The sequence below is a fragment of the Eptatretus burgeri genome, chromosome 6, assembly GCF_056783735.1.
Source record: "Eptatretus burgeri isolate ZD-2024b chromosome 6, Ebu_testis_v1, whole genome shotgun sequence".
Classification (NCBI taxonomy): domain Eukaryota; kingdom Metazoa; phylum Chordata; class Myxini; order Myxiniformes; family Myxinidae; genus Eptatretus; species Eptatretus burgeri.
The window spans coordinates 82,281,603-82,302,236 of NC_140966.1; the positions used below are offsets into that span (position 1 = coordinate 82,281,603).

The window sequence follows — 20,634 nt, forward strand, 5'->3', positions numbered from 1 at the left end:
ACCTCTGACTCACAGCCAGCAGAGACATGAATATCACCGCCAAGGTAAGTGAATCTCTCCACGACCTCAACATCCTCACCACAAACAGATACAGACAGGACAGCAGCATCCAAGATGTCATTGAAAGCCTGGATCTTAGTTTTGACCCAAGAAACCCGCAATCCCAGCGGCTCCAACTCCTCATTCAGCACCTCGAGGGCCCCCAAAAGGATATCTAAAGTCTCCTCAAAGATGCCTGCATCATCTGCGAAATCAAGGTCCAAGATCTTGACATTCCCAAACAATGCACCGCAGCTTGATCTTTCCGACATCCTCCCTAAAATCCAGTCCATACAAGTGCTGAAAAGTGTGGGGGCCAGTACACATCCCTGACGAACTCCAGTAACAACTGGAAATAAGTCAGAGATGGTACCACCACACTTCACAGCACTCTCAGTACCAGAGTAGAGTTCAGACGTCAGATCGATCAGTTTTGGTGGCACCCCACGAAGACCAAGAATCCTCCAGAGGGCATCCCGATTCACTGAATCGAACACTTTACAGAGGTCAACATAGGCTGCAAGCAGCCCCTGCCGAAACTCTTGTCTGTGTTCGGTGAGGACACGAAGTGCAAGGATACGGTCAATCGTTGACCTCTTTGGTGAAAAGCCTGACTGCTCTGGACGCTGGTGCTCAAGCAGATGGTGGCGAACCCTCTCAAGAATTATCTGAGCAAAGACCTTGCCCGGCACTGAGAGCAGGGTCACCCCTCGGTAGTTGTTGCAGTCTTGGCGATCACCCTTCCCTTTCCAGAGAGGGACAACAAGGCCCCTCTTCCAATCAGTTGGGATGATGCCTGTGTTGCAGGCAGAGCACAAAACTGCATGAAACGACACGTGTGCAGCATTTCCACCAGCCTTGAGAAGTTCAGCATGGATGCCACAGATCCCTGGAGCTTTACCCTGTTTCAACCGGTTCACCGCAGCCCGTGTTTCCACAAGCGAAGGCGGACAACAATTGATTGGAGGGTCAGCAACAGGGATTGTAACACCATTGACATCCAACTCAACAGCTGGTGTATCAGCCTGGTACAACCGCTCAAAGTAACCGGCCCAGCGGGCCTTCACTTCAGACTCCTCTGTCAAGAGCCTACCACTCTCTGCTCTAACTGCAGTGCTAGGAGGGATGTGCTTGGATGAACGCAATGCGCGAATTCCCCTGTAAGCGGGACGAGAATCACCTGTCCACAGGTGGTGCTCTACCCCCTCACAGATTCCTCGCACATAGGCCTCCTTGTCCACCCTGAGTGCACGTACAGTTTTACGCCTCAGCTCCCTGAACAGCTCAGCTCTGCCATTCAGCCTGGCCCTGCGACTCTGGTCAATGGTATCCAGTGTCCCTTGAGAGACAAAATTCTTCTTTGCCCTGCGGTGAGTTCCAAGACATCCACCAGCAACATCAAGGACGGTGGTCTTGAAGGTAATCCATAACTCTTCAGGACCCCCCCCCCCAAAGCACCCATACATCCCAAATGTCCACTCAGCCTGTTCGCAAACTCCTTAGCTACTCTCTCATCCTTGAGCTTGCCAAGATCCAGCCTCGGCTGGGATGGTACCATTCTCCAGGATTTAAGGTGCAGCTTTAGAGTTGCTACAACAAGCCGGTGGTCAGTATTGAGGAACTGAACACTCCGGTAGACCCTACAGTTCTGGATCATCTTCCAGCGACCGTCAATGAGGACATGGTCAATCTCCTTTGCCACACCACCAGCATTGGAATACCAAGTCCAGCGATGAGCTTGTGGGTGCTGAAACCATGAACCAGCCACCCTAAGTCCATGACTTCTTGCAAAGTCAAGGAACTTAGTGCTATTCTGGTTCATAGTTCCTGACCCATGGGGACCAACACACATCTCATAACCATCCCTATCAGTTCCAGTCGATGCATTGAAATCCCCCAAGACTAGAAGTGTATCTCGTCTGGGGCACCGATCAACCACAGACTCGAGCGTGGCGTAGAATGTCCTTCACGGTGAGGTCACTCACCTCAGTCAGAGCATAGACAGAGACCAGGGAAATGACACCTGAGGAGTGACGAATCCTTAGTCTCATACGCTCGTTGACCGGTGTTACCTCAATTATCATTGGGGTCAGCTTATTGGACACAGCTACAGCAACTCCTTGAGTATGGTAACCATCAGAGCGACCAGACCAATAGTAGGTGTAACCACCCACCATTATCTCACCGCAATCCGGTCTCCGAACCTCAGAGAGTGCTGCAATACCGATGTCCAAACGCTTGAGCTCAGATGATAACAGAGACAGGTGATCATCCTCTCTTAGGGATAGGACATTCCAGGCACCCACCCGAAGGGACCCCCTCAGGTTAACCCAAGGAGACCGCCGTCTGGTGGACGACACCTCAGCACCACTCCGACACACTCTCCCGCAATCTGACCCAGGGAGGTTACCCCATGGTTTCCCTCCTTTCATCAAAGATTGGGGGTCCCAAAGGCTTTGCCCCAATCCCGTCATCCGGTGACCTGCCCTGCGAAGGGAAGCTGCACAGGAGATACTTCTACGGAGTGGGTTTTCAGATTTTTTTTTGCGTTTGTGTGTTTTGCGGAATGAAGGGTTTTATGGTGGTCGGAGTGAAAATCCTGACACCAACCTTCTAATAAAAAAGTAACCCAACTGCAGGAGGACGTCCGCAGACACAGTTGGGCACGAGATATGGATGGCCGTTGGCTCACAAGGAGCTCCTCCGCCTTTGAGGGTGGGAGGATAAGACGTTAAATTGAAGGTGGAGGAGAAGACGTTAAATTGAAGGTGGAGGAGAAGACGTTAAATTGAAGGTGGAGGAGAAGACGTTAAATTGAAGGTGGAGGAGAAGACGTTAAATTGAAGGTGGAGGAGAAGACACTGCATCAATGGCAGTAAAGTTCCGAACAACGTATTTTTTTTCCTACGACTCTTAAAATCTGTTTTATTTCAGTTGAATATATTCTTGAACATTGCACAACATAAATCACTTTTATGGCACTTTCAAAACCTTTCCGCTGAGCAGTCCAATGAAAGCATGTTACATCATGTCCACCAATCAAATTTGTTGCTCGCAGACCCTCCCCATGTCTTTATTATCTCAAGACTGTGCAGGGAAAGGTGTTTTATTGGGATTGTTTATTTTCATTTTTATCCCCTGCCTCGTGGCGGAAGTGGGATATTGTTGTCACCCATGTTGTCTGGCTGTTCGTCCGTCCGTGCGTCAACATTTATAGCTGTGAGTGCGATAACTCATAAACTGTTTGCCATATCGATTTGAAATTTGGGTCACACATGTACCACCTGAAAAGGAAGAACACTATTTATTTTGGGCATGGTCGGATCCAAGATAGCCGACTAGGGCGGCCATCTTGAAAAAAATGTTTTTGTAATAAATGGAAAACCGCTTATCTGATTTAAATTATTTTTGGTTACTACGTTCTTCACCCCTGGGGAACTTTTTTGAGATGATGACCAAATGATGTCTTGTTTCCAATTCACCTCCCTCATTATCTGGAATATGTATGACCTTTTTCATTCAATGGCGGGGGATTCCCCATCTCTTATGGTATATTTTACCTCTGCCACCAAATGTGGACGGAGGTTATGTTTTCACCCCTGCCTGTCTCTGTTACTTGGGATAATGAAGCTTCACAAGTACTGTACTGTACTGTATATTGGTTAGTGTGGTCTGTGTTTGTGTTACTTGGCGAAAAAAAAATTTTGGCAAGCATGTTTGTCTGTCTCTTTGTCTGTCTGTTTGTCACACAATTTTTGGGCACAGTTTTCAAGCAATCGTTCTGAAAATTTTTGCATGTGTCAGAGACCGGCCAAGAACGGCAATACTAAATTTTGGCAAAGATCCGAATCCGGATCCAGATACGACAGTTATTTAACTTTTTAAACTGATTCTTCACCATTGAGAGATGGGGCTAAAAATGATGTTGCACGATGTCTCAAAAAGTTGAGGACGGATTCGGTTAAACTTGGTGGACAGGTTGGGTGTGTGGCAAGGACGAATTAATTCGATTGTGGTGAACATCTGAATCTGGATGCAGATTTGATAATTCTTCAAGTGATTCTTCATCATTGAGAGATGGGGCCAAAAACTATGTATAGCATGTTATCTGTTAAAGTTGTGGACGAGTTATGACAAAACTAGGTGGATGAGTTGGTTTGGTGACAAGAACAAGCCGATTCGATTTTGTTTCAGGTTTCGGATTCAGATCCGACCAATCAATGGGATACAAAATTTAAACTATTCATCCAGGCAGAGGTATGTGCACTACCGAGTGCCATTCCGTTTCGCCAATTGTGGCTAACCTCAAAATCAATATCCTTCTTGCTTATAACCAAATCTTCCATGTGGTGAAGTTTCATGAAGATCGGTTTAAAATTGTGACCTGTAAGCGATTGACAAACACATAAATGAAATTGCTCGTTGAGCAAGGAATTGCCAGAATATCTTTGTCATATCTCCATGATCTTTAAAAAAAACAAAAACCTGGAAATCATTTTGGTTCTTATAAGTCGATTGTGCTCCTGTTTAATGAGTTGTTATATAGTAGTTATTTGGTCATGATCATAACTTGGAAGTCAATCGGACTTGAAATGGCAATATGAAAGTTTTGACCCGACCCCCCTGACATTCGACCCCTGACCGCTGAGAAGGGTGTTGGTGTGACACCCCAATGAGACATATAGTTGGATGCAGAATTGGAAGATGCACATTTTGGATTTGGTTTGAAGTCGATTACGACCATTTTAGCAGACGTTATTGCGAAAATAAGAATTTCGGTTTTTCGGTGACCTTGACCTTTGACCTAGATTCACCAAAAACGACAAGTGTCTAAGTTGGACCATGGCCGACGTCTGTACCCAGTTTGGTCTTGATCGCTGAAATGGTGTGGCTGCTACAAGGTAAACAACACACAAACAGACAGACAAACACACAGAATGACACACACAACCGACCAACATAATTACCGAAATCCGAAGGATTCCAGCAATTAACAAACAAACAGACAGACAGAAAGGGGTGAAAATACAACCTCCTTCACCTTCAATGGCGGAGGTAATTATTTAACAGCTGCAATTAGTCCCATGTTCTTGTGATATCTACCAGGGACAGTTTTTTTTGGTTGAAGTCGTTCATGAACCACCTTTCCTGAAATTGTAATTTGTTCAGGGTGCCAGCAATAACTCATCAACTCCGTAAAAAAACCACCCTGAGAACTTTAATGCCCACCAACGACCATTGCTTCTGGATTAATGTCTATCCGAGGTACGGCCCACGCATTGATGTACCATCCTGCATGTGAAACGCCATGGTGACTACAGTCCATACAGCTAGGTCGGGATTCAAACCCAGGCGAGACATAATCACAGGTGAGTGTACATACCTCTAAGGTATGTTATGCCCGAACTCAGAATCATAAGTGTCGGAAATCAGTCAAAACATCATTGGTTTAACAAAGCAGAAGGTAAGTCTTTGAAAGGTCACTGATAGACCTTCAATTGCTGACCCACCTTCACTTATTAACTCATTAAACTGACTAAACTTACGAGCACAGAGTGTAGCTCCAAGTGTCGTGGATGTCATATCTGTCTCACTCTCCCGAGCTTCAGCGGTTCTCGGGGAGCGAGGCGGGGTACATTCGTTCTCTCCTTGCTGGAACTGCAGCTGAGGTCGTGCCGGGGTCAAGTTTGGGCTGGTAGGTCGTGAGCTCATCGTGACCTTAGGTGGGCTTGAAGGAGCCGCATCAGCTTCGCGTTTCTGAAGTTGCTCTTTCTGCAGGCTGCGTTGCTTCTTGCGAAACTTGGCGCGGCGATTCTTGAACCACACCTGAGGGTTCAGATAACAATTTATCGTAAATAAAGTGAAATTTGGCAGATATAATTTTTTGAGGGCAATACAATAAGGATATCAGCAGCATAAATGCAATGTTTTGCCAAATCTTCTCCACAACAAACAATGTTCTGGAGTGCCTGTGAACTATAATCCGGTCGAAAAATATGTCTGAGCTATAGATGTATGGACATGTTTTTCAAGAGGGAGAAAAATTTGAGATTTATATCAGCCTTAATATATCTCTCTCTCTCTCTCTCTCTCTCTCTCTCTCTCTCTCTCTCTCTCTCTCTCTCTCTCTCTCTCTCTCTCTCTCTCTCTCTCTCTCTCTCTCTCTCTCTCTCTCTCTCTCTCTCTCTCTCTCTCTCTCTCTCTCTCTGTCTCTGTCTCTGTCTCTGTCTCTGTCTCTGTCTCTGTCTCTGTCTCTGTCTCTGTCTCTGTCTCTGTCTCTGTCTCTGTCTCTCTGTGTCTGTCTCTCTCTCTCTCTCTCTCTCTCTCTCTCTCTCTCTCTCTCTCTCTCTCTCTCTCTCTCTCTCTCTCTCTCTCTCTCTCTCTCTCTCTCTCTCTCTGTCTCTGTCTCTGTCTCTGTCTCTGTCTCTGTCTCTGTCTCTGTCTCTGTCTCTCTCTGTCTCTCTCTGTCTCTCTGTCTTCGAATCCCGGCCGAATTCTTACCAAAGACTAAAACAAAGGTACATGCAGCCTCCTTGCTCGATGCTCAGCATTGAAGACGATAGAACACCAATAAGCAACCAGAGGTAGGTAATAATAGTGCATGCTGTGATTGGCCCAACGGCCTCATCCTCCATCAAAGTTCCTTGTGAGGGAACTCATATTGGTTATTGTAATTGGGGGTGGGGGTGAGTAGATACCTTGAATAATGGGTCCAGATGTAATGAGGAAAGCACGTTCATCGACATGACGAAGTGATATTAAAGATTTGATGGACTTCTTTTATCTCGCATTGTTGGTTCAGGAACCCAGAGGATAGCTGAGACTTAGAGGAACGTAAACTCGCCGCTGAGCTGTCCAGCCTGGGTTTGAATCTCCACCCAGCTACAAACTGTCATCCTGATGTTTCGTGTACAGGGCGAGGCATCAATGTTTGTACCGTCCATCCTATGGACATTATGCTGGCACTGGTCGTTGGTTGATGTTAAAAATCCCACGGTGCACCTTCACCAAATGATAAATTCCTGCCCTCATTACCACTGTGAAGGAAAAGGCAAACTACCCAGTGTAATCCTTGCCATGCAAGCTGCTTTGGCAGCACCGAACTTGCCTTCGGGCAGAACACTTGAAACTTGAAGGGCACTCGGTAGGGCGCATACCTCCACCACGTAATGCCTGATCCACGAGAATATATGGGGCCGAATACATTTTTGAAATACCATGCTATACACAGTACTATATCAATGGTGAAGAATCATTTAAAAATTCATTGAACCAAGATGTTGACAGCTCAGAGGCAAGCAAGCTCCCAACGATTAGTTGTTCTATGAACACACGAAGATAACGTGGACGTCGGAATGGGAACAGTACGAGTCGTCCCGCTCATGAACATTTGTGACCTCATGGCCGGTGATGGAAGAGCAGAAGAATGAGCAGAGAATGCAAAAAACAAAACAAAATGAAAGCAGAACGACATGGATTTTAAAATGTCTCGACTTGTGTAAGAAATACACGTGAAAAGAATGAAAGATGGAGGAGTGACGTCGTGCGGAGCTTACACTCCCTGCTGCACTCACTTGCACTCGTGCCTCCGGTAGGTTGGTGCACATGGCAAGGCGCTCACGCGTCACCACGTCCGGGTAGTGCGTCTTCTGGAAGGTCTGCTCGAGTGCTTCGAGCTGCGGTGCTGAGAATGCGGTGCGAGAACGTCGCTGCTTGCGGTGTGCGGGTCCATAGCGTGCCTCGAGGATGATGTCTGTAAGGCAGGGTGAAGGGTAGTTGTCCAGTGAACAGAAAGGCCAATAAAAGAGGCACTGTGGGAAGACGAGGACCTGTGGCCTGTGGGACATGTAAAGCGGATATATATCAGTGCTGCTACTGATCCAGATAACAACCACGTTCTGAGATGGCAAGCAAGTGGTGTGACCTGGTCTCGAGGGATATCCAAGAAGACCAACCCACTTGGTACCTGCACTTCAGGCAGGAATTTGTCATTTGTTCAGGGTGCCGGCGAAAGACACAGTCGGGGTCTTCAACGACCACTGACTACTGCTGGCAGATGGGACGCTGAGTTCAACGTCCATCCGAGTGATGCTCAAGGCATCAATGTCCTTCCTGCAAATCACCAGGGTGGCAGTTTATAGCTGGGTCGAGATTCCAACCAAGGCTAGACAGTTTAGAGACCTCTTATGCAAAGGCTTTCATGGTGACCCAAGGAAAGTAAAGTAAACCTTGAGAGTAAAGTGAAGTTAATCAATAAGACTTGTTGTCTCTGCCACCAAAGGTGGACAGATGTAATGTTTTCACCTCTGCAGGATATCTCAAACAGGTGTGGACAGATTTGGACGAAACTTGGTGGACAGGTCGGGTATGTGCCAAGGAAGAATTGATTCGATTTTTGGTGAAGATTCAGATCCGGATCCGGATACGATAATTATTTACTTTTTTGAAGTCATTCTTCAACATTGAGAGATTGGGCCAAAAACGATATACATCATGATATTTCAAAAAGTTGTGGATGTATTATGACAAAACTCGGTGGATGAGTTGGTGAGGTGACAATACCAAGCCGATTTGATTTTGGTTGAAGTCCGAATCCAGATCTGACCTATCAGTGGCAAACAAAACGTAAACTGTTCAACCTGGCGGAGGTGTGCGCTCTACCGAGGACCGTTCAAGTTTTGTGTTTCAAATTCTTGGTAAGGTGGTGTTGGCACGATGATTCATGGTGCGACTCGTCCAAATAAATTATTGTCAATAAAGTGCAGTTTAAAGACTCATTACGTGTTCATCAGTTGATGTCATCATCTGGCATTGTGCGATTAGATATTTGAGCAGAAAGCGATTTGCGATGTAATTGATATTCTTGCGGTTTTAATATTTAGTGGTGGACCCAGTAATGGGTGGTACATATGAGTACGTGCCTGATACCAATGGAGGTCAGGGGTAACAAAACGCAGCACACTTGCGTACGTAATAGATAGATGGTCCAATATTACACTGAAGCCATCACGATGAGTACCGGATGAGAACAAAAAAAAAAAAACACACGGTGGGTGATATGTCGGAGTTTTGATTCGTTTAGAATTTGAACTTTTTTTTCCTTCCTTGCACATTACCTAGGAGCTAGCAACCAAACCCAGTGTGACCACTCCTTGGCTTTTTTCACAAGATCTTGGATATTCGATGTTCACCTTTGCGTCTTGGTTTTCTATAGGTTTTCTTGGGGTATAGGTTTTCTATTATCTTCGCTTTTCCAAAACCTTGTGAATTATTGGCTTTTTCCATTGGCTCACCTTGGCATTTATGAAAATGAGGAGTGGTCACACTGATGTCGTCTAAACCTGTCCTGTTGTGTTTACAAGGAAAAGGTTTAATCAGAAGTGGCAACTTCAACCAACTTCTTTCTGGAGATTCGAGAACAAGAAAAATTATAGAACAAACAATTACGTTGTATGCCATGCTTGTCAAACCGATGAAAAGAGTACTGTATATAAACTAGAATGGTCATCCAAGGTCATCCGTATGAGCCTGAACCGAAAATTTCAAATCAAAGTGAACTCGATGAAACTTACCCTTAATTTTCAACGTACTCACCCAATTCTACCGACTACTTCCTTTTTGTTTGATCTGCCGGGGAACGTTTTTGGCCAAAGTCTTTCTCTAATGGGTTGACCCGGCTTGATGTTCGACTGGAGCCGATTTGTGCAGGCATGTGTAAAACTGGACTTTCAAAATGCCATGATCCGCCCCCAGAATGCTCAGATCATGGCTCAAAAAGCTTCGAAAAGAAGTGGAAAATACTCGGAAAAGCAACCTGGGAGAAAGGTGGGGTGTGCCTCTGCACAACGAAATAATTCGATGGAGACGGCGTATCTGATTTGGGTGCTTTTGAATACTGATGGGAAGGATATATCTGGAGCTTGTGAATGCACAGGGTAAGTTTAAAATAAACTTTTAAAATGATGTTTACTATTAATCACGTTGGGGTTTGGAGGGAGGGCAGCGGGAGCTGTGAGGGCTGTTATAAATAATATACTCGCGATACACGTGCACATGCACGGGATAGCAGTACAACATAGCTGGTAGCAGACGACAGACCGTACACGGGGAATGACAAAAATACGCATTGTGCAAAATGCAAGTGGTACTATGGAACGCCAAGACTTGCCAAATATTGTCGGCATGTCCGCTAAGTGCCACAGCAATTTCATAGGGATCGTGTGACGGCGAGCCGAGTTTTTAGTGTGCAAGCTTGGTATTATAATAGAGATTGTTTGCCACAAGACCAAATGTTCCGAGGCCACATGAGAAATTCGAAATTTTTGCATCTATTGCTGAAACAAGAAGCGTGATGCCATGTGTGAGTGTGTCGATGTGTCAGTCGACCGCTGCTCGCTTCCCTTAACAGGAAATTGTAGGAATTTCTTGTTTGTATATATATATATATATATATATATATATATATATATATATATATATATATATATATATATATATATATATATATATATATATATATATATATATATATATATATATATATATATATATATATATATATATATATATATATATATATATATATATATATATATATATATATATACAAGGTGGGTCTAAAAAGTAACGGGACTGAGCCTGCTGTGTGCTCCACTTACACAACTTGAATGAATGGGTTGCATCACAGTCTTTCGCAACATTCCAGCAATATATATATATGATTGGTGATGGTTGACTGCGCTCATTGTGTGATTTTTTTTTACAGGTCGTGCTTTACACGTTGTCTTGTCTGAGTCATCTCGCTATGAGTCGTGAGCAGAGAGCCAATCTGAAGTTTCTTGCCAAGCTTGGCAAAACACCTTCCGAATCCTTCGCAATGTTGCAGCAAGTCTATGGGGAAGAAAAGATGTCACGTACAAGTGCATTTGAATGGCCCAAGAGGTTCAAAGAGGGACCGGAGGAGGTTGAAGACGATCCGCAGTCTGGAAGACCTTCAACGAGCAGAACGGCAGACAGCATCGAGCGTGTGAAGCAGATGGTGCACACAGATCGTCGACTCACGGTGGGGATGATTTCTGAGGAACTTTCCATCAACAAGGACACAGTTTGGAGCATCATCAATGAAAATCCCTGAATGCACAAGGTGTGCGCAAAGATGGTCCTCAAGCTGTTGTCCGAGGATCAGAAACAGCAAAGAGTCACTGTCTGTCAAGACATTATCAAGCGCCTCGAGGGCGATCCACATCTGCTCGGGAGAGTCATTACTGGCGATGAATCGTGGATATTCTATTACGATCCTGAGACAAAATGGCAGAGTCGTCAGTGGAAAAGTCCGGCATCACAAAGACCAAAGAAAGCAAGGATGTCGAAGTAAAAGGTCAAGGTGATGCTCATCGCGTTTTTTGACATCAAGGGCATCGTCCACTTCGAGTTTCTATCACAGGGTCAAACAGTTAAACAATACGTGTACAAGGAGAGCCTCCGGCGCCTCATGAGATCAGTCCGGGACAAGAGGAGGGATGTGTGGGAGAACAACGCCTGGGTGCTCCACCATGACAATGCCCCTGCTCACAGTGCCCTGAGCATCTGACAGTTTCTGGCAGAGAGGAATGTGTCAATTCTGGAGCAACCCCCATATTCGCCACACTTGGTCCCTTGTGATTTGTTCCTATTCCCCAACCTCAAGTGGGTGATCAAGGGGACTCAATTTCCTTATATGGAAGCCATCAAAAGGGCCGTGACGACTGAGCTCCAGAGGATTTCGGAAGAAGCCTTCTGGGGGTACATCGAAGCGTGCAAGAAGAGGATGGACAAGTGTGTGAGACTGGAGGGAAACTATTTTGAACGGGACAAGCTATGATTTCAATATATATTTTTGGAGTAAAATTTCTGTGGTCAGTCCCGTTACTTTTTAGATGGACCTTGTATATACGAGGAGGGAGGATCTCCTTGTACATGTATTGGTTCACTGTTTCACCTCTGGTAGAAACTCAAAGTGGACGATGCCCTTGATGTCAAAAAACGCGATGAGCATCACCTTGACCTTCGACTTCGACATCCTTGCTTTCTTTGGTCTTGGTGATGCCGGACTTTTCCACTGACGACTCTGCCGTTTGGTCTCGGGATCATATTCGAATATCCATGATTCATCGCCAGTAAAGACTCTCCCGAGCAGGTCTGGATTGTCCTCGAGGTGCTCGATAATGTCTTGACAGACAGTGACTCTTTACTGTTTCTGGTCCTCGGACAACAGCTTGGGGACCATCTTTGTGCACATCTTGCGCATTTCAAGATTTTCAGTGATGATGCTCCAGACAGTGTCCTTGTTGATGGAAAGTTCCTCAGCAATCATCCGCACCGTGAGTCGACGATCTGCGCGCACCATCTGCTTCACACACTCGATGTTGTCCGCCGTTCTGCTCATTGAAGGTCTTCCAGACCGTGGATCATCTTCAACCTCCTCCCGTCCCTCTTTGGACCTCTTGTGCCATTCAAATGCACGGGCACGTGACATCGTTTCTTCCCCGTAGACTTGTTGCAGCATTGCGAAGGATTCGGAAGGTGTTTTGCCAAGAAACTTCAGATTGTCTCTCTGCTAACAACTCATAGCACGACGACTCAGACGAGACAACGTGTACAGCACGACCTGTAAAAAAAATCACACAATGAGCGCAGTCAACCATCACTAATCACTTATATATTTCTGGAATGTTGTGAAAGACTCTGACGCAACCCATTCATTCAAGTTGTGTAAGTGAAGCACACAGCAGGCTCAGTCCAGTTACTTTATAGACCCACCTCGCATATATATATATATATATATATATATATATATATATATATATATATATATATATATATATATATATATATATATATATATATATATATATATATACACACTCTCGAATAGTCCGATTTGCATCCAGAAGCGCAACAATTATGGTTAACCATTTCGAAATTGCCACTCTTTCCTTTAAATGCTGAAAATTATGTTAAAGACATGATTTGAATCACAGATTTCATGCAAGTATCACCAAAGTTATGGTTTTCAAGGCAGTCTCCACTCGTGCCTCGCAGACTTCCTCTCCTGTTGCAGCCAACGTGTGGCCCTTAATCCATCCATCCATTGGGACCATACTCTGTGCAGAGTGTTGGTGCTGCTTAAGCAGTCTCTTGGCTATTGGGCATAATTCTGGACAGGTCGCTACTCCGACACAGGATACCAGCAAGCTGGTACTCATTTTGCCGACCTCAGAAGGATGACAGGCTGAGTCAACCCCACCTGGTATTAATTCAAAAGCCAAACAGGATTTGAACTCAGGACCCTAGAATCCCAAACCCACCACTCCAGCCATTAAGCCAACATCAGGCATGGCCCTCTTCCTGTCCAGGCTGGAGTTCCTCAAGGTAGCATTCTGGGCCCTGTTCTTTTTCTTGTTTTCATCAATGATCCCTCCGACTCTCTGAAAAATCCTCTTTATCTCTTTGCTGATGACTCCATCCTCTGCCGTATCATCTGTCATCCCTCAGACCGGCAAGCAGCAGCCTCTTCACTCTCTGCAGATCTGGGTAAAATCACAAACTGGTCCAACACATGGAACATGTCTTTCAATCCAGACAAATCTCACACTCACTACATCTCTCCGAAAGGACCATTTGGATGTATGTAGCTTTTTGTATGTAGCTTTTTGATGCCTGAGGTCCATAATACAAATTTGTGTTGGTGTAAGAGCCAGTGATCAATCGTAAATTAATAGTGGGATATGTAATTTCTAAAATCTCCTATTTGTTAAGGATGGAGGATATAACTTGCTTACACTTCGAGAAAGGCACCTTGGGATCTTTAACGTCCACCGACTAATGCTCGTGGAAGGGATCCAAGACACGATGTTATTTGTTGTGATGGAACGCACTGTGTTCTGACTGTTTTTATTCCACTATAACTATAACATAGTCGACTGTGTTATAATGCATTTATAGAAGCACTGATCCGACTGTTTATAGCCTGGTCAGGAATCGAACCCAGACTGGACGGATCAAAGTTGAAACCTCCGCACCATCCAAATAATTTGTTCTCCTGTTATGGGTAACACCTTCATTTCAGAGACATAGACATCTCTCGGATGAATACAAAAGCGTTTCATGACCCCTGCTTTTACATCCTCTTCATTACTCCACGCACACAAACCGAAAAGTGGGGTTAAGCAATTGGTTAATGTCCATCCATCTTATAAGTTTGTGATCGTCAGTTTATGATCAAGGAAGAGATTATTCAAATCAAATGTTATATTTTGAACACGAATCGGAACATGAAAATGAAGACGAGCCTTTCGTTTTAACGTACATTGGCTTTGAATTTGTCACGATCGCACGCACAGGTACAGAGAGGATTGAAATACTTTTTATACTCTGTTTGCCTGCCTGGCCATCAGACAAAATTGAAAATCATTCCAAACAGAAAACTCACTCTTTTTTAGCGACGTCATAAAGGACACAAACAACAGGCACGAATAACTATGTAATGTGTTCGATAAGGTGGTCGATAGACACCATGTAACAGACACTGGGTGAAATGGCAGTAAAACCCGGATTTAATTTATATATATACAGGGTGAGTCAAAAGTAGCACCCGATTTCTGTTTTTTCAAGTGGCCGGCACGCTCCCCAGAACTTACACCTCCAGATTTCTTTATTTGGGGGCTCATGAAAGACCTTGTTTGTCGTGAAAAGCCTCATACCAATTCAGGAATTGAAGGCTCAAATCACTGCAAAGTTTGAGGAAATTGATATCGAACTCTGCAGACGTGTGTGCCGCTCTGTGCCTGCTCGGCTGCAAATGTGCATCGATCACGAAGGAGGGCACTTTGAAAATTGCAAGTAAAACAGCTTGGTTTAGTTCCGTAATAATTTTTTTCTTGAATAAATGGTTAGATAAACATGTCATTCATTTATTTCTACCTTCTTGTTCACTGTAATACACTGTAATCACTGTAATACAGTATAAATTTTGTAATAATACAAAACCACTTTTAAACCATTATTAGCCCCTGTTGGACTTGGTCCGAAATGGGGGCGTATGGATTTGGTCTCGATTTTCATGTCCATGCATGCGTGCATCCGCAACCATGTCTCGGACATGTATGTGCGGATTTTATTCGTACTTTGCAAAGAGACAACACATGATGGTATACCTACACCTATGCATGTCATTTTTCTCTATCAGATCCAAGATGGCAGACGGGCGTTCATGTGGGTTAACGTCTTCAACCATTTCTCGGACATGCATTTACCGATCTTGCTCAAACTTGGCACACAGAAAAGGAATGGTGGCTTACATGTGCAGGCCATGTTTTTTTTTTTCGACATCAGATCCAAGATACTGACTGGCGGCCACTTTAGTTGGAAAAACCCGATGTTGAACACTTCCTCAACCATCTCTCGGACGTGCATTTACTGATGCTGTTTAAACTTGGCAGACAGATGAAGAATGATGGCTTACATAGGCACGCCATTTTTTTTCAACATCAGAGCCAATATGGCCGACTGGAGGCCATTTTAGTTGTATAAAAAAACCCCAGTGTTGAGCTTGTCCTCAACTATTTCTTGGACATGCATTTACCGGTCTTGTTCAAACTTGGCACTCAGATAATGAATGATAGCTTACATATGCATGTCATTTTCTTTTGAGAGCAGATCCAATATGGCTGACTGGTGGCCATCTGTCACTTAAGTGTATCCCCAATCATATCTCAGACACACATGGTCCAATTTTGTTGAAACATGGCACAAGCACAGTTCATGATGGCATGCACGTGCCCTCACTTTATTTTGTGATCTCATAAAAGATGGCCAACTAGTAGACTGGTGGCCATTTTAGTTGTACATAAATATGGACTAGTTCTTTAACTCAGGTCAGGTCGAGTATGGGAGCATGCATTGGAGCAGCGCGTCGCTGCATCCACTTTCCACCGACACTCCAGGGGCCTCCGTCTGGCCATCCCGCAGGCAGATGCCTGACCAATATTCATCTCCTTGAGATGTCGATCAACCTGCTGCAACCACGAGACACATGGTTAGCCCATTGGCCTCCTCCACAAACGAGGTTCCCTCGCTGAGAGAATCTGATGAGCACGATCAGCTTTAGTAAAATGAGCCATACGTTCATACAGCCGTAGCTGACGCTAATGGACCATGCAGGCAACAAATCTCATTTGAGTCCCTCTCTCAGTGACCGCTTGTTGGACACAAAGTCCGACCAGCGATAGCCAAGGATTCTTCGAAGAGACCTGGTACCAAAGGAATTTATGTCTCCATTTCAGATCCCTGGTCAAAGTTCAAGTCTCACATCTGTAGAGCAAGACGGGAAGCACCAAGGACCTGAAGACTTGGACTTTTGTCCTCCTGCACAGGTACCGTCAGCGCCACACCCCATGATCCAATGAATGCATAACCCCCCAGGCCCGACCCAGACATAAATTGACCTCTGGCTCTCAGCCAGCAGAGACATGAATATCACTGCAAGGTAAGTGAATCTCTCCGTGATCTCAATATCCTCACCACAAACAGGAACAGACAGGAGAGCAGCATCCAAGATGTCATCGAAAGCCTGGATCTTAGTTTTGACTCAGGAAACCCATAATCCCAACTGCTCAGAGTCCTCATTCAGCACCTTGAGGGACCCAAAAAGGATATCCAGAATCACTGCAAAGTGGACTGTATCATCTGCGAAATCAAGGTCAGAGATCTTGACATTCCCAAATGATGCACTGCAGCTTGATCTCTCTGACATCCTCCCTATAATCCAGTCCATACAAGTACTGATAAGTGTGGGGTCCAGTACACACCCCTGATTCACTCCAGTTACAACTTGAAATAAGTCAGAGATGGTATCACCACATCTCAGAGCACTCTCAGTCCCAGAGTATAGTTCAGACATCAGATTGATCAGTTTTGGTGGCACCCCATGAAGACCAAGCATCAACCTGCTGCAAGGCTGATTCTTGGGTCTTCCCAAGAATCAACTTGGCTTCCCGATTCACTGAATCGAACGCTTTGCAGAGATCAACATAGGCTGCAAGCAGCCCCTGTCAAAACTCTCGTCTGCATTCGGTGAAGACCCAAAGAGCAAGGATACGGTCAATCGTTGACCTCTTCAGTGTAAATCCTGACTTCCCTGGGTGCTCGTGCCCAAACAGATCAATAATTATGGTGAACCCTGGCAAGAATTATCCGAGCAAAGACCTTGCCCGGCACTGAGCGCAGCCTCACCCCTCGGTAGTTGTTGCAGTCCTGGCGATCACTCTTCCCTTTCCAGAGAGGGACAACAGGACCCCTCTTCCAGTCAGTTGGGATGATGCCTGTGTTCCAGGCAGAGCACAAAACTGCATGCAATGAGATGATTGCAGCACTTCCACCAGCCTTGAAAAGTTCAGCATGGATGCCCCAGATCCCAGGAGCTTTACTCCATTTCAACCGGTTCACCGCAGCACAAATGAAGGTGTTTCCACAAACGGAGATGGGTCACAGTTGATTGGAGGGTCAACAATATGGATAGTAACACCCCTGACATCAAACTCAACAGCTGGTGGATCAGCCTGGTACAGCCGCTCAAAGGAACCGGCCCAGCGGGCCTTCACTTCAGATTCCTCTGTTAAGAGCCCACCACTCTCCACTCTAACTGCAGTGTACCGAGGGATGGGCTTGGAGGAATGCAATGTGCAAATTCCCCTGTAAGCAGGTTGAGAGTCACTTGACCACAGGTGATACTCTACCCCCTCACACATTCCTCACACATAGGCCTCCTCCACGCTCAGCACACGTACAGTTTTACACCTCAACTCCCTGAACAGCTGGGCTCTGCCATTAAGCCTGGCCCTGTAACTCTGGTCAATGGTATCCAGTGTCTTGAGCTCTGCCATTAAGCCTGGCCCTATAACTCTGGTAAATGGTATCCAGTGTCTCTTGAGAGATAAAATTTTCATTGCTCTACGGTGAGTTCTATGACATCCACCGGCAACATCAACGATGGTGACCTTGAAGGCACTCCACAAGTCTTCACGATTCCTCAAAGCACCCAGACCACCCAAATCTCCACTCAGCCTGTTCGCAAACTCCTCAGCTACACTCTCATTTTTGAGCTTGCCAACATCCAGACTCGGCAGCAGGTTGATCGACATCTCAAGAAGATACTCCCATTCTCCCAGATTTAAGCTGCAACTTCAGAGTTGCTAAAACAAGCCTGTGGTCAGTGTTGAGGAACTGAGCACTCCGGTAGACCCTGCAGTTCTGGATCATCCTCCAGCGACCATCAACGAGCACATGATCATTCTCCTTTGCCACACCACCAGCATTGGAAAACCAAGTCCAGCGATGAGCTTGTGGGTGCTGAAACCATGAACCGGCCACCCTCAGTCCATGACTTCTTGCAAAGTCAAGGAACTTAGTGCTTTTCTGGTTCATAGTTCCAGACCCATGTGGACCAACACATGTCTCATAACCATCCCTATCAGTTCCAGTCGATGCATTTAAACCCCTCAAGACTGGAAGAGTATCTCACCTGGGGCACTGATCAACCACAGACTTGAGTGTGGTGAGATCAGTCGCCTCATTCGGAGCATATACAGAGACCAGGGAAACGATACCCAAGGAGTGACGAATCCTTAGTCTCATAATATGCTCGTTCACTGGTGTTACCTCAATTATCATTGGAGTCAGCATATTTGACACAGCTACAGCAACTCCTTGGGAATGGTAACCATCAGAGCGACCAGACCAATAGTAGGTGTAACCACCCGCCATGACCTCACCACTATCCGGTCTCCGAACCTCAGAGAGTGCTGCAATACCAATGTCCAAACGCTTGAGCTCAGATGATAACAGAGACAGGTGATCATCCTCTCTTCGGGATAGGACATTCCAGGCACCCACCCGAAGGGACCGCCTCATGTTAACCCAAGGAGACCTCCCGTCTGGTGGACGATACCTCAGCAACACTCCGACACACTCTCCTGCAATCTGACCCAGGGATGTTACCCCGTGGTTTCCCTCCTATCATCAAAGATTGGGGGTCCTGAAGGCTTTGACCCAATCCCGTCATCCGGTGAGCTGCCCTGTAAAGGGAAGCTGCACAGGAGGTACTCCCACGGAGTGGGTTTTCAGATTTTTTTTTTGCGTTTTTGTGTTTTGCGGAGTGAAGGGTTTTACAGTGGCCGGAGTGCAAATCCTTCAACTCCATCGAGCAAAATTACTGAAGCAACAGGGGCTCTGAAATTTTTTGTCTTTTTTTACTTGTTTAAATTTAATTATATTTTATAATATATACTGTATCACACAAATCACCTCCAAAATACTTAACAAGAACCATGATATAGAGTATATAGCATGATGTGTGGCACGTGAGTGGAACAGTATTGGGGGTGAGGAAGACTGTCAATATGGCTGTGTCAGAACAAAACTCAACGAGACTAAACTGCTACTCAACACCTTCTTATGACAGTGTATAAGGCCATAAGGTTGATGTATGAGACTGCTTCAGTAATGCTTAACTTCTGGATTTTTAATGGTCCTTAATATAATTATTTTATTAAAATTGAAGTATAATACTTCGTGCTCCAATGAAGTGTAATGCTTGAACACTTGGTGAGGGCTCCATGTATAATATTGTGTGCAGTTTTGGTCACCACTTCTCAGGAAGGAGATAACTGCTGTAGAGATGGTTCAGCGCAGGACTTTGAGATGGATTCCGGGCCTAGCTCGACTCAGCTATGAGGAGCGGCTGAAGGAGACAGGGCTTTATACACTAGAAAGGAGGAGGTTACGAGGAGATATGATAGAGATGTTTAAGATAATGAAAGGTATAGACGAAATAAGTGCAGAATAATTATTCAGCAGAGTAGACAGTGATTGGTCCAGGGGCCATAGCCTGAGGGTAAAGAAGAGGAGAGTTAAGATGGTAGTCAGGCAGGGGTCTTTTACTCCGAGAGTAGTTAATGCATGGAATGGGCTACCTGGAAAGGTAGTGACAGCAGAAACAACATAGAGTTAAACGGGAATGAGATAGGTACCTGGAAGTATTGGAGATAGAGGGGTATAGGGATGTTGGCAGGAGTTTTAGGTAGCTCGAGTATGGATAGGTGATTATGTGCATCTGTGCGGAGTGTTGTGTCTGAAGGGGTCTTGTAAAGGGGTGCTGTGTGGTTGATGTTGTGTTTCTCACCCAAGAACCACCTTCGCCCACCATCCTCACCCCCCCCCCCAAAAAAAACACAAAAAACATGCTTTTTCCTTGAAATAATTAAAACAAATATATTTCCCCTTATTTATTTTGACAAAACAGTGGATATCCCTGGGTGTGCCACGTCTCGTCCACATTCCTCCCCTCATTCGTCCAAAGAAATTGCATTGTTTTGACGGATAAAATTGGTCTGGTGTTGTTGTGGCGCTGGCATGATGTACCGAGTGACCTCCTCCTGCGTACACTTTCCTTGTGTAACACTGTGCGGGGTATCATGTTCCATGACCTCTCTAGTTTTGAAACTGGATTGCACCAAGATGTTCTTTAAGTGGTCCAAAGAGATTAAAAAAAAATAATCA

At 45.2% G+C, this 20,634-nt stretch overlaps 1 protein-coding gene across 1 annotated transcript in view; it reads right to left on the reverse strand.

Moving 5' to 3' along the window:
* Positions 1–20,634, reverse strand: part of DMBX1 (diencephalon/mesencephalon homeobox 1) — a 55,508-nt gene that overhangs the window by 11,182 nt on the left and 23,692 nt on the right. Inside the window, exons 3-4 of the mRNA XM_085885856.1 lie at positions 7,614–7,792; positions 5,586–5,865 (exon numbers count right to left, since the gene is read on the reverse strand). Of these exons, the coding sequence (XP_085741982.1) occupies positions 5,586–5,865; positions 7,614–7,792 (459 nt within the window). The remainder of the gene's footprint in view (positions 1–5,585; positions 5,866–7,613; positions 7,793–20,634) is intronic.